The 16,026-nt window shown below is 58.1% G+C and overlaps 1 protein-coding gene across 1 annotated transcript in view; it reads left to right on the plus strand.

The window, feature by feature from the left end:
* PRDM2 (PR/SET domain 2) overlaps positions 1–16,026 on the plus strand; it is a 124,849-nt gene that overhangs the window by 85,215 nt on the left and 23,608 nt on the right. Inside the window, 2 exon segments of the mRNA XM_062190465.1 lie at positions 3,988–6,308; positions 6,310–8,369. Coding sequence (XP_062046449.1) covers positions 3,988–6,308; positions 6,310–8,369 — 4,381 coding nt within the window.

The raw sequence follows: 16,026 nt of genomic DNA on the forward strand, positions 1-16,026 counted from the left end.
GTAGATTTACAGACAGTGAGAGGGAGAGAGAGAGAGGTTTTTCATCCACCAGTTCTCTCCCCCACTGGCCACAACAGCCGGAGCAAGGCCAATCCAAAGCCAGGAGCCAGGAACTTCCTCCGAGTCTCCCACGCGGGTGCAGGGGCCCAAGGACCTGGGCCATCTTCTACTGCTTTCCCAGGCCATAGCAGAGAGCTGGATCAGAAGAGGAGCAGCCAGGACTAGAACCCGCGCCCATATGGGATGCCGGCACCACAAGCAGATGCTTAACCTGCTGCACCACCGCGCCGGCCCCCGAATTTCTCCTCGATAGTCCCTCTGAAGATTGACGTTCCGGGCCTGTGTCGCGGGGGAACACACAGAGGCAGGTGGTGGACACTGGTCAGAAAGACAGCTTGCTCTGTGCTCCTTGTGGCCCAGCTACCTTTTGAGACTTTTGGTGCAGAACTGGGGCTGTCTGGTGTGTTACACGTGCACAGCCAGGCCACCCTTGCTCAAGAGTTGTTCACAGTTTACCCAAATAGGCAACTTTCAGGAGGCAGCCTGGTAACGCTCAGGAAACGTTTGTAGAGAAAGGAACAAGAACATGTTGGATGCCTTTGTAGCTTTGTTGTAGGCCCGTTTGTGGAGGTGGTGTTCACGAAGGGCTGTGATGTCTGGGCCCTCTGATGAAGTGAGAATAGACAGGTTCCTGTGCCGGCACCTCCTGGGAGTGCATCTGCCTCAGCCGTTTGGTGAGGCGTTGCTGGAACGACAGTGACAGTAGTTACCGAAGAACCTCTCCACCTTTGGTGGCAGAGTAAAATGGCTAAGAATCCCGCGCTCCCCTCACCCTCTTCCATAATTCAGGACGTGATGTCTTGATTCACTCCCAGGTGCTGTGAATGGGGCCCTGGGCGTAGACCTCTGAGCTCATCCTGGCACTGCGGCTTCTGTCCAGGGTGGTCGGGGCGTGGCCGAGTGTGTGCCGCCTGTGTCCGCCTGGAGCCGGTGGTCGGGGCATGGCCGAGTGTGTGCCGCCTGTGTCCGTCTGGAGCCGGTGGTTGGGGCATGGCCGAGTGTGTGCCGCCTGTCTCTGTCTGGAGCCAGTGGTCGCCGCATGGCCGAGTGTGTGCCACCTGTGTCTGTCTGGAGCCGGTGGTCGGGGCATGGCCGAGTGTGTGCCGCCTGTGTCTGGAGCCAGTGGTCGCCGCATGGCCGAGTGTGTGCCGCCTGTGTCCGTCTGGAGCCGGTGGTCGGGGCATGGCCGAGTGTGTGCCGCCTGTGTCCGCCTGGAGCTGGTGGTCGGGGCATGGCCGAGTGTGTGCCGCCTGTGTCTGGAGCCAGTGGTCGGGGCATGGCCGAGTGTGTGCCGCCTGTGTCCGTCTGGAGCCGGTGGTCGGGGCATGGCCGAGTGTGTGCCGCCTGCATCCGTCTGGAGCCGGTGGTCGGGGCATGGCTGAGTGTGTGCCGCCTGTGTCCCTCTGGAGCCGGTGGTCGGGGCATGGCCGAGTGTGTGCCGCCTGTGTCTGGAGCCAGTGGTCGGGGCATGGCCGAGTGTGTGCCGCCTGTGCCTGTCTGGAGCCGGTGGTGGAGACTCCTGTTTCTGAGCAGACATGCGTGCTTGAAGCTGCAGAGACCACGTGGTGTGTGTGACACTCTGGCACGGCCTGGCTGCTCCGTGGAGATGGCCACGTTGTGGCTCGGCTCACGTTGCACAGTTTAAATCTGGGATTGTTTACCAGTCATGGTGAAAAACATTTTTTCTTCCATCAAAGGAAACCACAGATTTTGACAGAGAAGTTTCTGAGCCTTAGCGATGCATTTTCTGTTGCCTTATTTCAACTTCTTTGGCAGTATTCTGAGTCTTTGTTGAAAATGTATTTGAAAAGAGAGTTGGCTCCAGATCTGTACCGTCAAATGACTGGTTTCGCAGTTTGTGGGTGGCTCATGGAATGTAGGAGGTTTGTCTGGGAGAGAAGTTGGTTTTTGTTAGGAGCAGGGGCCTCGCTGCTGGTGGACGCCAGGGCGGATGGGAAGAAGGGGTGCGCACCCTCAGAGCCAGCGCTAGGCCCATGTGCCCGCGCCTGTGTTGGTGCCTCGCCTCTCCCTGCACACAGGGGTCTCCTCCCCACGCCTGCCCGCAGGCCTCCGCTGTCTCCACAGCTGTGCCTCTTTTGCCTTGGCGCTGTTTTCCGTGTCCCCACACGGTGTGGGCAGTGGATCAGTCCTGGTTCAGCCTCCAATCAGGTTCTTCCCCTACTCCTCCACCCCGCCTTGTAGACAGATCTCTCCACTTATGTCCTGATTCCTGCGCCCTCAGGCTCAGCCCACCGGGTGCCTCGTCTGAGAGCCTTCCCCATGAGCAGGGCCCCCAGGATGCTCATGCGGGCTTCTGTAAGCTGCTCTGTTGTTGCTGGCTTACTGAGCCAGCACTAAGGCTCTTGACAGCCACTTGGCTCAGTGCTGCCCACTGAGTGCCCGTCCAGCGATGGCGGGACCGACCGATGGTGTGGCCTGGAGTCAGCGGTGTCTCCAGCAGATGGGGCTGTAAGGGAAGCGGTGTTGATCCCTCTCCGTCCGCCCACCTCTGCCCTGGCAGCTCCTGTCCCGGAGGGGCCTGTTTGTCCCAGTGCTGCCTTCCAACAACTCGTGCTTATAACCCCCCACCCCCACTCCCCACACTCTGCTAGTTGCTTGTCCTCCTTGCTCCACGGCCACAGGACCTGCGCCACGGGAAATGGAGCATCCCAGTCTAGTCATCTTACTGGTTGGTCTGGACCAGAGCGCTCGCTCCCTGCCATGCAGCCCTCTGCCGTCTGCCCCAGCAGTTACTCGGGACGCTTCTCTTCCCTGAGCACTCGGCCGTCCCAGGGCTCAGCAAATGGAGACGCGTGTGTGACTCTCCAGCTACACCTTCCCTGGGGTCCCTGCACCAGGCCCCTGGGGCGGGTTCTGGGTTCCCGCAGCCCATACCGCCTGTCCTGTTGTTTTCTGGGGGTGTTGTTGGGCACCCTGTCAGCCTCTTCTCATTAATATATCCAGAGTCCTGCCATGGCCACCTCCTCCCCCACGGTCACTCCGTGTCACCGCCTGCCCTTCTGTGGGACGCACAGGCCGTGCGTCCATCTGCCTCCACCCTTGTCCAGCACGGTGTTCTGTCTTCCTTAGAGCAGCACAGGTGACTCTCAAGTATACACCGGATCACGTCTCTGTTTGAACTTTCTGGTAGCTCCTGTTTTTTCAGAATAAAGCCCAGCAGCCTATGAGAGGCGAGGACGCGGGTCCCTGGTCACCCCTCTGGTCCTTGTCCCACCCATCGCCCTCGCCCTGCTGTGGGCCCTGCTGTTTCCCTGGTGCATGGGCTCCCCTCCCCCAGGCATCTTCAGGCTGCTGTGCAGCTGTCACTCTGTCACACCTGCTGCAGGCTGGGCTGGGCGTGGACACTGACGAGGGCGTCCTGAGGTCGTGGCACTCTGATTAGGCTTCGAAGGGGGCGTCTCCACAGTTTCTTTGACTTGAAGAACTGCTGATTGTGTGATTCTGGAAGGTGTTCGAGCTTCTAAATATGTAGTGTTAGGCAGGAGAGAGAACTTGATCTGAGACCACCAAGAACCCACTGCACTCTGGGTGGGGGCGGCGCCCAGTCGGGAGTCGTGTGGGGTTGCAGTTGACAGCAGCCTCCTGAGGCTTCACATTGGCCGCTCCGACCACGGGCAAGGCACACGCACAGGACTGCAAGCTGTGGGGCGTTCCTGTCTGTCGTGCTCGTGATACCAGGGCAGAGCAGGCTCTCTGGACACTCCGTGCGTGAATGAAGCAGCGAACGAGCCTGGTTCCTGTCCAGTGCAGCCTGTGAGCGAGGCACATGAAGTCAAGGTTGCCCACTGTCCATTGTAATCTCCCTTAGGCGTTTTAGGTGCCAGAAGTAGCTTGAACATAAGAGTGGGTGCCAGAGTGCCTGGTTTCTGCCCTCACGTCCACACCTCTGCTTGTGTGCACTTCTAGGGCCTAAAGAGGAGGAAGAGAAGCCGTCGGCCTCCGTGCTCGAGCCCCCAGCTGTCCTCGTGGAGGTGGCGTGTCACGATGCGCTTCCAGAGCGGACCGGCCCTGCCCCTGCCCGGGAGCCGCAGCCAGAGCCAGACGGGAAACTAGAAGCCACAAATTGTGATGTGCAGGATTTGGAAGAAGAGGAGGAGGAGGAGGAGGAGGAGGAAGAGGAGGAGGAGGAGCTAGAGGAAGAGGGGGAGGAAGAAGCTGACATGCCAAATGACAGTTCTGGGCAGGAGCCAGAGATACGGTGTGATGAGAAGCCGGAAGATTTGTTAGATGAACCAAAAAACAGTTCAGCAGAAACTCTTGAAGACTCTCCAGAGGCAACGCCCGTGAGCAGCACCCCCAGAACTAGAGAAGAGGCCAATGGTGACGTGCTGGAAGTGTTCATGTTTCCATGCCAGCACTGCGAGAGGAAGTTCACGACCAAGCAGGGCCTCGAGCGGCACATGCACATCCACTTGGCCACGGTCAGCCACGCCTTCAAGTGCAAGTACTGTGGGAAAGCCTTCGGCACGCAGATCAACAGGCGGCGGCACGAGCGTCGCCACGAGGCAGGGCTCAAGCGGAAGCCCAGCCTGACGCCACAGCCGCTGGAGGAGCTGGCTGATGGCAGAGGGTCCGGAGACGGTGCTGCTCCCGCGGACGAGGCGCCTCCTCCCCGCCTGGGGCAGGACTGTCCCGTCTTGAACTCAGAAAAAGCTGCCCAAGAAACAGCGAACTCTTCTGTAGCGGAAGAGAACGGGGAAGTTAAAGAACTGCATCCATGCAAATACTGTAAGAAGGTTTTCGGAACTCACACCAACATGAGGCGGCATCAGCGTCGGGTGCACGAGCGCCACCTGATTCCCAAAGGCGTGCGGCGGAAAGGGGGCCAGGAGGAGCCACAGCCTCCGGCCGAGCAGGCCCCGCCCACGCCCAGCGTCTACGTGCCCAGCACAGAGCCCGAGGAGGACGGGGAGGCGGATGACGTGTACATCATGGATGTCTCCAGCAATATCTCTGAGAACTTGAACTACTACATCGATGGTAAGATCCAGACCAGCAACAGCACTAGCAACTGTGACGTGATCGAGATGGAGTCGAACTCGGCAGAGCTGTACGGTATAAACTGCCTGCTCACGCCCGTCACGGTGGAGATCACGCAGAGCATAAAGCCCACGCAGGTCCCCGTGACGGATGATCTTTCTAAAGAGCCGTCCAGCAGCACGGCCTGTGAGGCCAAGAAGCGGAGGACCGCGAGTCCTCCGGTGCTACCCAAGATCAAAGCCGAGACGGACGCCGAGCCCGTGGCCCCCTCGTGCTCCCTGACGCTGCCCCTCAGCGTGGCAACCGCGGAGACGGCGGCGGTGTCCTTCCATAAAGAGAGGAGCGTGTACCTGTCGTCCAAGCTCAAGCAGCTGCTGCAGACGCAGGAGAAGCTGGCTCCTCCCGCCGGGATTTCAGCCACAGAAATCCCCAAATTAGGCCCCATCTGTGTGTCTGCCCCCGCGTCCATGCTGCCCGTGAGCGCGAGTAGGTTTAAGAGGCGGACCAGCTCTCCTCCCAGTTCCCCACAGCACAGCCCGGCCCTTCGAGACTTCGGAAAGCCGGGCGATGGCAAAGCCGTGTGGCCGGACGCCGTTCTGACGTCCAAGAAGTCCAAGCTAGAAGGTCGCAGCGACTCCCCGGCGTGGAGTTTGTCTGGGAGAGAGGAGAGAGAAGCCGGGAGCCCCCCGGGCCTTGATGAGTACAGGATCCCCAAGGAGTGGGCGGCCAGCTCCACTTTCAGCAACGTGTGCAACCAGCAGCCACTGGACTTGTCCAGTGGCGTCAAACAGAAGGCCGATGGGGCGGGCAGGGCCCCAGTGCCGTGGGAATCGGTGTTAGACCTCAGTGTGCATAAAAAGCCTGGCAGTGACCCCGAAGGCAAGGAATCCAAAGAAAATCACGTGGTGCAGCCCACATGCAGCGCCGCCCGGAAGAAGAAGCCCACCACCCGCATGCTGCAGAGGGTCCTCCTCAACGAGTACAGTGGCAGTGACGCACCGGCAGACGGTGCCGCCGCCGCCGCCAGGAGCCCAAGTCCCTGCAGATCCCTCGGTGCCCAGCCAGACCCCGACCTCGGCCCTGACTCTGGCTTCTCTGCCCCTCCTGTTGAGCCCCCGCCTGACGTTTGTCCGTCGTCGCCGGCCCTGCAGGCGTCCTCCCTGCCCTCGAGTCAGCTGCCACCTCTCCTGACGCCCACAGCCCCCTCGTCCCCTCCAGCCTGTCCTCCCGTGTTAACCATCGCCACCCCCGCCCCCTCCCCTCCTTCCCACCGCCCCCCTCCCAGCCGCCCCTCCCAGTGCATCTCCTCATCCGTGCCCCTCTCCACTCTCGAGCGCCACCACACAGTCTCCACTGCCTGTCCTGTCCCCGACAGTGTCGCCCTCGCCTTCCCCCGTCCCCCCCGCGGGGCCTCTCACGTCTGCCGCGTCACCCGGGCCTCCCACGCTCTCCTCTTCCTCCTCTTCCTCCTCATCCTTCTCTTCCTCGCCTTCCTCCTCCTCCTCTTCCCCTTCCCCTCCACCTCTCTCGGCCGTGTCGTCTGTTGTCTCCTCTGGTGACAACCTGGAGGCCTCTCTCCCCCTGGTAACTTTCAAACAGGAGGACCTGGAGGGTGCAGGTCCAAAACCCAGGGAAGAGCCGCAGGCCGCCCCGGAGCAGACATTCAACAAGAACTTTGTCTGCAATGTCTGTGGATCGCCTTTTCTCTCCATTAAGGACCTCACCAAACATTTATCTGTCCATGCTGAAGAGTGGCCCTTCAAATGTGAATTCTGTGTGCAGCTTTTTAAGGATAAATCAGATCTGTCCGAGCACCGCTTCCTGCTCCACGGAGTTGGGAATATCTTTGTGTGTTCCGTTTGTAAAAAGGAGTTTGCGTTCTTGTGCAATTTGCAACAGCACCAGCGGGACCTGCACCCGGATGAGGTGTGCACGCACCACGAGTTTGCAAGTGGGACCCTGCGGCCGCACAACTTCACGGACCCCAGCAAGGCCCACGCGGAGCACATGCGGAGCCTGCCCGAGGAGCCCTCGGCCGCCGCCAAGGAGGAGGAGGAGCTGAATGATTCCTCTGAGGAGCTGTACACCACCATAAAGATCATGGCCTCTGGGATCAAGACAAAGGACCCCGACGTGCGGCTGGGCCTCAACCAGCACTACCCCAGCTTCAAGCCGCCTCCCTTCCAGTACCACCACCGCAACCCCATGGGCATCGGCGTGACGGCCACCAACTTCACCACGCACAACATCCCGCAGACGTTCACCACGGCCATCCGCTGCACCAAGTGTGGCAAAGGCGTCGACAACATGCCCGAGCTGCACAAGCACATCCTGGCCTGTGCCTCTGCGAGTGACAGGAAGCGGTACACCCCGAAGAAGAACCCCGTGCCCTTGAAACAGACCGTGCAGCCCAAGAACGGTGTGGTCGTGTTGGACCACCCGGGGAAAAATGCCTTCCGGCGCATGGGGCAGCCCAAGAGGCTGAACTTCAGCGTGGAGCTCAGCAAGGCGGCCTCGAGCAAGCTCACGCTGAACGCGCTGAAGAGGAAGAACCAGCTGGTGCAGAAAGCCATCTTGCAGAAGAACAAGTCGGCCCGGCAGAAGGCCGGCCTGGGGGGCGCCGCCGAGCCCGCCGCCCACGTGTGCCCCCACTGCAGCCGCGAGTTCACCTACGTCGGAAGCCTGAACAAGCACGCCGCCTTCAGCTGCCCCAAAAAACCCCTCTCTCCCTCCAAAAAAAAAGCTTCCCATGCCTCCAAGAAAGGTGGCCACTCGTCCCCCGCAGGGGCTGACAAGGGCGGCGGCAGCCACCGGCGACGGACGGCGGACACCGAGATCAAGATGCAGAGCACGCAGGCGCCTCTGGGCAAGACGCGCGCTCGCAGCTCGGGGCCCGCCCAGGTGCCGCTGCCCTCCTCGTCCTTCCGGGCCAAGCAGAACGTCAAGTTCGCCACTTCTGTGAAGTCCAAGAAGCCGACCTCCTCATCTTTAAGGAACTCCAGCCCGATAAGGATGGCTAAAATAAGCCACGTGGAAGCCAGAAAACCCAGGGCCGTGGCCAAGAATCACTCTGCTCAGCTCTCCGGCAAGGCGTCCCGCAGCCTGCACGCGAGGGCGCAGAAAAGCAAAGCTGTGCTGCAAAGCGAATCCGCCCTGGCGAGCAAGAAAAGAACAGACCGCTTCGCCGTGAAGTGCAGAGAGCGGAGCGGGGGGCCCATCACCAGGAGCCTGCAGCTGGCCGCTGCCGCCGACTCCGGTGACGGCAGGAGAGAGGACGGCAGCGCCAGGCAGGAGCTGAAGGACTTCAGGTAAGCGCAGCAGCGTGGGGGGCCAGGACCGGGGAGCAGCCCAGAGACTTGCCCACGGGAGCTTTTCTCTTTAGCCTTTTCACCTGAGCGCTCAGAGGACTCGGCTGGCGATGTGAGCCGCAGGCAGGAAGGGTCGCTGCTTCGGCTGCTGTGGAGATGAAGTAGCTAGTGTTTATCTCAGACCTGGCACTCACCGCGTGGTGCCGTTTCTGTCCTAGGGCCAGGCGCGGCCTGAACTTGAAGCCGTGGGGAAGCTCTCGGAAGCACCCAGTCCGGAAGGGTGGGTTTCTCCCCAGCCCCCTGCATGTCTGGGCCCTGTCTCGGGGTCCCTTGTGTGACTTCCTCATCACAGGTCGTTTCTCAGGTCCAGCTGGCGTGCTGAGCTCACTGGCCAGGCCCAGAGCGGTCGTGATTAACGTTCCTGGGGTGTAGCACGGACACAGCGGTCGGCACTGCCCTGTCCTCCATGCTTTCGCCTGTTGCCACAGTGGTTCAAGCAAAGCAAACGCCATGTTGCTTCAGGAGTACCTTAGAGGCCCCCCCCCCCCCCCCCCAGCCGTCTGCAGCTGTCGGGTACTCGGTCGGCAAGCGAGGTGCTGGAGGAGCAGAGAGGGGGCAGGCCCTCGAGGGTCCCATGGCCGCCTCCGTGGTCAGTTGTCTGGCGTCTCCCCAGTACGGGTGGAAGGGTTCCTCTGAAGACTTGAGGGGGCTTTTCCACTTGACCTCGTGTTCTGTGTTGAGAACGGTTGCTAGGGACAGCTAAGATGAGACAGCAGAAGTCACGCTGTGGTGTGGCTTCTCCTGCCCTGGGAGTTCGGGAATGATGCCCGTGGCTCCGGCTCCTGGGAGGATGTGTCAGCAGGTAGCATTTCTGCAGACCGCTTTGGAACCTGGTCTTGCCAGCACGTGCTGCCCGTCCTGACTCGGCTCTCGTGGCTGCGACTTGCAGTGTCTGAAGAGTCCTCCCTGTGTTCGGCCACACAGAACTAGGGATGGCTGGGGCGTGGCTGCTGCTTTGTCGAGGTCTTGAGGACACGTGGGTGCAGGTGCAGGTGGAAGCCTTGCTGCCCAGTGCCTTCAGCGCGGCGGAAGGAAGAGGTAGAGAAGTCGTTGGCCAAGGAGTGATTTACTGTGGGATTAAAGGATCAGATGTTCAAAAGCCACTCCACGAACATGTTTGTCTGCCCCAGATCTGATCAGTGCTCCGTCACTGGCTCAGCACGGGCGTGGCTGTAGTATCTTGGAGGTTAGCCTGGGTGAGAAGCACCTGTTTGTCAGCGTCACCACGTGCCTGTGCGCACTCCTCCCAGGCTGTGGGTCACCACAGCAACAGGGCGTCCTCCTTCAGAGTCCTGGCCAGTTGTCTCTGTCCAGACCGAGTGCCACATCGCTTGCGTGGATTGTTGCCAACAAACGCCTCCCAGTGGTCAGGGCCCCAGAAGGTGCTCTGCCGGTGTTTGCCCCCGAGGTTAGCCAGAAGGGTTTCCTCCATTACCCTGAGGCCCACTTTTCCAGTTGGAGGGCCAAGTCAGCGTGAGAAGTCAAGTCCGTCCCGGAGAGCTCTCGGGGACCTGTGCCTTTACAGAGTGAGTCAGATAGCCCTTACCCATCTGTGATTTTTGACGGACCCTTAAAACAGGAGAGCTAAAGTGCCTAACAGTTGTTGTCTTTGCTCTTGTTACTTCTCACTTTCTTCGTTTGGTGGTCGCCGGGGGCTAACTTGCTGGCGGCAGAGAAGGAGCTCATCAGGAACCTTCGGCACAGGCGTCGGTCGTGGCGGTTCTGTGTGTGAGTCGCTGGATTGTGCTGGGGTCCAGCGGTCCACTTCCCGAGCGACCAGAAACTTACCCAGTGTTCTGGGGAATTAAAAAACAAGTGTGCGTTGGGACCTCACGTGTTGACTGTGTGGACATAAGAGTGGCCGTTTCTGCAGAGTAGGACAGAACGAGGGTTCCTACAGTCAGGTGACGGTCGTCACGGTCTCGCCCAGGGCTGTGCAGGCTAGTCCTCGTCCTCCGAGCCCGTGCGTTGTCTTGTTGAGTTCCTTGGGCAGCAGCTGTGCTCCCACGCCCGTGTGTTGCTGCTTGTGAGCTTGGTTTAGGGGTGATCCGTGATGCCAGGCCTCTGCCGTTTGCAGTGGTTCTGCGTTCCAGACCTTGTCCCACACCAGGGATGCACTGCTGAAGCACACACACCCTTTGTCTGTTTTCCTTTCCAACAACCCACACTGGCCAGCGGCCCCCCGACATGCAGATGCCTGACAGGTGCCACGCTTCTCAGGAGAGTGTCCGCCGTCAGCCTTGTGGGTGGCACGAGCAGAGTTTGCTGCTTAAGATTTAGGGTGCAGTTCTCCATTGTGCCAGTGAGGGTGCAAAACAGACTTCCTGTCCTTTCCTGAGGACAGAGCAGCCAGGCGGGCCAGGCGGGCCAGGCGGGCCAGCCAGTGTTCAGAGTCACTGGCCTGCCGCACACGCCTGCGCCTTGCTGCTGCACCGGGTCGGGATCTGTGGCCGAGGAGTCGTTGCTGTGGGTCCCAGTGAGGCAGGAGACAAGGAAGGCGGCGCTCGCTCTCCTGCCTCCCAGGTGTTTCCAGAGTTCTTTAAGCTTCCTTTAGAGCAGATCTTTTTCTGCTGAGTTCTCACTGCACTCCGTGAAGAAATGGAGTCCCAGGCCGAGTTTTATCGTTTGCCAAGGACTTGAGTGGACACTGCAGCTCTGGTCTCCCACCTCTCCTCTCTGCTGCGGGCGTGGACCTGCTGGGGCCCGCCCAGCGGGAGCCTCTCCAGCAGGACACCTGAGTCCCTGAAGCACCTCCCCAGTCCCTCGTGTGTCACTGTCTCGGTAACATTTGTCTTTCGGTCTCCTCACCTTTTCCTTTAACGTGGTCAATTCATTTAAGGTTTTGTTACGTTGTCATTTATCTTCAGTTTTCTTATTTTCTAGGAACTTCCTGTAGAAAAGCCCCCAAAACAAAACAAACTTAACTGACTTAAAGCTATTGCATGCTCAACTTAGGATAAGCACTACGGCAAGGACACGAACTACCCAGCTTGCAAGACCAGTTGAAGCTGACTCAAAAGTCCTAGCGCAGCCGATTGCCGGCAGGCCTCTTGTTCCCCTGGTCAGAGTCAGACCTCTGCTTCGGCGGCGCCGGCCCGCGTGCTGGGCTCCCGTGCGATTGAGATCCAAAGAGAGGGCGCTGGCCGTGAGATGACGGGCTAGCTGGCCGGCTCCTCGTCTCGGGACTGGTGACTCAGATCTGAGTGTGGCCCTTGTTTTTGGCACATAGCCGAGAAAGGAATGATTTGAACTTAACCTTGCAAAGCAAGATCTCTGTTTTATCTGTAGTTTGTTGTAGATTTCAGGGATGACAAATTCGGATGCACTCATTTTAAAATGTTTTGGTCACTTACCAGCTCTTGATGCCTTTCTTTTAAATGACTTAGAGGCAGAGAGAAGCATTTAGCTGACCTCCGGCCCGGTTTGTTTTTTCTCTGTTGTTTTGTTTTTTATCACGAGCAGATTGCCAGTGGCATGGAGAGGAGACGAGGTGGGCTATATGGACTCTTTTTTATGCCTCTTCCCCCAGCGACATGTTTATCTGTCCACACGGACTTGGCCTCTCAGATGGTGTCTGGCACTAATTTATAACAGTTATGTTATCAGAGACTACGTAGCCGTGTATCCGTGTCTACACAGGAATATAAGTGTGTTTACACACCAGGTTTCACACTTCACTCTCTAGTAAGAGATGAAAACCACCCAGCCATGGGCCTCGTGCTGAGGACCTGAGTGTGGTTCCTCCATGGGCTTTTATGCCTCCCCGACTGCCGACTGAGTTGGTGGAGAACGGTTAGGTTTTATTCATGTTGTTCCTTGTTCTCGACTTCAAAAGTAATCTACCTCTTGAAATTTGTAGTTTAATATTTGTTTGGTGAGTTTGTGCCACTTTAACCCTTTCACTATCATTCCCATTTTGTTACATTTCTGTTATGGGGACTTTATGTTGAAATACTGTATAAAGCATTTGTAGCCATCTAAAAATAAAATATTTAAAATTATTTAAATTGTTTTGGACGCTTCAATTGTATTGTATGTGATTCACATTCTACATTTCTGTTTGCGCTGTTACTCTGGAGTGTTCCTGTATTGAAGTTTGCTGTCAGTTACTTTATTGCTTCTTGTTGGAGAGTGCTCTAAAAATTCTAATGAAAACATTAAAATTTACGATTGACATACAAAAGGGGTTGTCCGTTGATTTTAACCAATGTAGCCTTGAGAGAGAGAGAGAGAGAGAAAGTTAAACTGTAGACAGACAAGAGTGGTGTTTGCTCTGTTCCCCTTCTAGCAGGAAATAAATCAGTGGAGCTTATCAGATGTATTTTTTTAAAAAAAGATTTTTTATGCTATTGCTGCAAACGGTAACTACAGAAGAACTTACCTGATGCCTTTTATATCATTGTAACCAATAAAATCTTTGTAAGCACTGGCGAGAGGACTGCATTTTGTACGTGACCCGGAGCAGCAGCCGAGGGAGAAGACGCAAGTGCTCCAAGCTGCGCTGTGATTAGAAAGCGCGGCGTGCGATGCGCCCGGGCCCCGCGCCTGCTCTTCTGGGCCTGACCGTGAGTGTGTGCGCATTCCAGCCGCTGCTTCCTGGCGGGCGGGTGGACAGGTAGTGGGACGGCGCTGCCGAGAAGTGCCTTGCAGACGCGTGCGGTAAGAGGGAAATCGAGAATTCGTGTCGTGAGGCCTCAGCTCCCCCAGAGCTCGCTGACAGTTTGGTTTGTGGGTTGATTTTTCTTTTTATGAATCTCCAAGGAATGCAACAAATTGTAACGTTGCTGTTTGTGTTAACGTTGATGTGAAAGTGCATTAAAAAATGCCTGATTCAGCAGTTTCCCTGTAGTCCTGCGTCGTCGCCTGTGTCCCGACCGTTGCTTGTCTGTGTCGTTCCTCCTTAGGGCAGGGACTTGCCTAGCCAGGGTCCTCTTTCCAGGGCTTGGGAATGAATGGCCCGCAGCCTTGGCAGTTCCAGGCGCTCGCCAGAGTGCCCACCATCCCGTGGGACCCTTGGGGGAGCACGGGTCTGGGAAGCAGAGCTGTCTCTCCTTCCTGGCCCCTCTGCTGCCAGTCTCTGTCCCTGGTGCCTGCAGTAAGTGGGCCTGTAACTCCGCCCCGCGTCCTTGGCTGTGGTGGGCTAGCCTTGGACAAGTGCTCCTGCTCTGCCTCAGGACTGGCTGCTCTCTGAGTGCCCTCCGGGGTGAGCACACGGCTGCTGTCAAACCCGCACCGGGCGGAAGGCACCCGCGAGGTCTCGTTCTCCACACAGTCCCCGCCGCGACACAGTGCCTGGTGCACATCAGGCACTTGAGTGCATGCCCAGTCTCCCCGGGGTCCCCAAGAGGTCACTTAACACCCATCTCCCAGAAAGGGGCTGCCCCATTGTTTTAATTTTTTTAACTTTCCACTCTTTGCAAAGTTAAACATGTTTTTAAACATTGAAAAGCATCCTGCTCATGCACATGGGAAAGCAGTGGAGGATGGGCCCCTGCACCCACGTGGGAGACCCAGACGAAGCTCCTGGCCTTGGCCTGGCCTGGCCCTGGCCATTGTGGCCATTTGGGGAGTGAACCAGCGGGTGAAGACCTCTCTCTCCCTCTGCCTCTCTCTTTGTAACTGTGCCCTTCAAATAAAATAAACCGAGTACCTTCTTACTAAGGAAAAAAAAAAAAAAAAAAGCTGGTAGAAGCCCACGTCCCTGCTGCTGTCTGAGCTAAGTCCCTCTCCGGACGGCTGCAGCTCGGCGTCACCAGGGCTTTCTGACGGGATGTCTTAGAGAATCGGTTGGTTGAGTGCCTGCTGTATGCCAGGCTGTGTCCTAGGGGACTGGGATCCATCAGTGGACAAAAGTCCCAGCCTCTGTGGAGTTTATATTGGTGTGGGGCTTTTTCCTTTTCTTTAGATTATTTTTATTTGAAAGATCGGGTTAGAGAGGAAGAGACAGACTTTCCATCTTCTGGTTCATTCTCCAAATGGCCACAAGGACCGGAGCTGGGCCAGGCTGAAGCCAGGAGCCCAGAACTCCATCCGGGTCTCCCACCTGGGTGTCTGGAATCCAAGCACTTGGGCCATCTTTGCTGCTTTCCCAAGTGCATTAGCAGGGAGCTGGATCAGAAGAGGAGCAGCCAGGACATGAACCGGCGCCCATATGGGATGCCGGCATCACAGGCGGTGGCTTAGCCCACGGTGCCACAACACCAGCCCCCCACCCCACCTCCTTGTTTATCCTTTTCATACCCAGAGCCCTCGAGGTGGGCGGGAAGATGCTTCCAGCTGAGTCCGGTGTCACCTGGGCAGCTACAGACCTGCAGGTCAAGGTGACTGCTGGAGTCACAGCTCACTTTCTGCCCTGAGATTTTATTCATGTGGGTTTTAGAAATCAAACCTTCAAGAACTCAGGGGCAGTTCAGACAGGAAGTGGGTTACAGCGCTGGTACAGGGGAGAAGGACCGACCTGGCAGGAGAGGCCGCCTCTCGAGGGCTCCGGGACCAGGCTGACAGCACGGAGTTGGCTTTGCCCTGTTGGCGTTCCTGGGCCCCACAGCCCAAGGCCCCTCCTTCCTGGTGGCACCAGCCCTGTGGCCGTCCCCTTGAGAATGGTCTGCGGGGGAGTGACGTGGTCAGGTGCTGCTGAGGGTGTGTTCAGGAGCGTCCAGAGTGGACAGGCCAAAGATGGGGAGCCCCGGCCCAGCCCTGGCCACAGAGCTTGTCCAAACTGCTGGTTTCGCGGCCTTGTAGCTAGTCTTAAATTAGACCCTGGGGTGGGGCTGGGCAGTTCCCAGGCAATTGGCAGGGACATGTAAGAATTTCTGGATTGACACCGGAAGGATAACACATGTATGTGGCTCTGAATGCCGGAGTAGCCCAGTTACCCGGCAGAGCAGGCCCTGGGCTCATTCCCGTTGGCCCAAGACCCCGGGGTTGATGCGGGAGTGGTCACAACGGGGCAGGTCCGGGGCCCTGGGCAACGCCGGGGGCGGGGTCCCCGGGTTGAAGGAGCTGATGGCCAGCCGTGGTGCCCCTCTTTCCACTGGTGTTTGTTCCAAGGTCCCAGCCCCACTGGGCCCCTCCTTTCCTGTGTCTGTCTTGCCCTCACAAACAGGACCTTAAATACACAGTGCTATGGGATTAAACAAAAAAAAGGATTCCTGATGGTGGGAGTGGTGACGTCCGTGCTACCATTAAAACTAAGCAAAAAACACCTAGTATGGGGGAAAAATAGAACGAAGTGCAACATAGAGGGAAGATCATCAGACGGCTGCTGTTGGGGCCATATGCCCCCAGCCCGCCACGCCCACTCACCCACGCGGGTCAGCTGCCGCTTCCCCTCCCTCCACCTCTGACCCCCTCCTGCCCCGTGTCACTTCCTGCTGGCAGTGATCTGTCATTTACAGATGGGGAAACAGGACATGCGACTCAGGTGGCAATTTGGGGTTGGAGCTGCCTCCAAGCTACAGTGCCGGGGTCACGCTAGGGGGCTGTCATCCGGGTGAGTGCAGAGCCCAGGCCTGGGCAGCCTCTCTGGCAAAGGTGCCCCCGTGTCGGCGAACGAGCAGAGCAGGTTAAGGAGCCTGGCGCAGCGGCACATTGACTG

Source organism: Lepus europaeus, chromosome 5, assembly GCF_033115175.1.
Source record: "Lepus europaeus isolate LE1 chromosome 5, mLepTim1.pri, whole genome shotgun sequence".
In the NCBI taxonomy this organism is placed as follows: domain Eukaryota; kingdom Metazoa; phylum Chordata; class Mammalia; order Lagomorpha; family Leporidae; genus Lepus; species Lepus europaeus.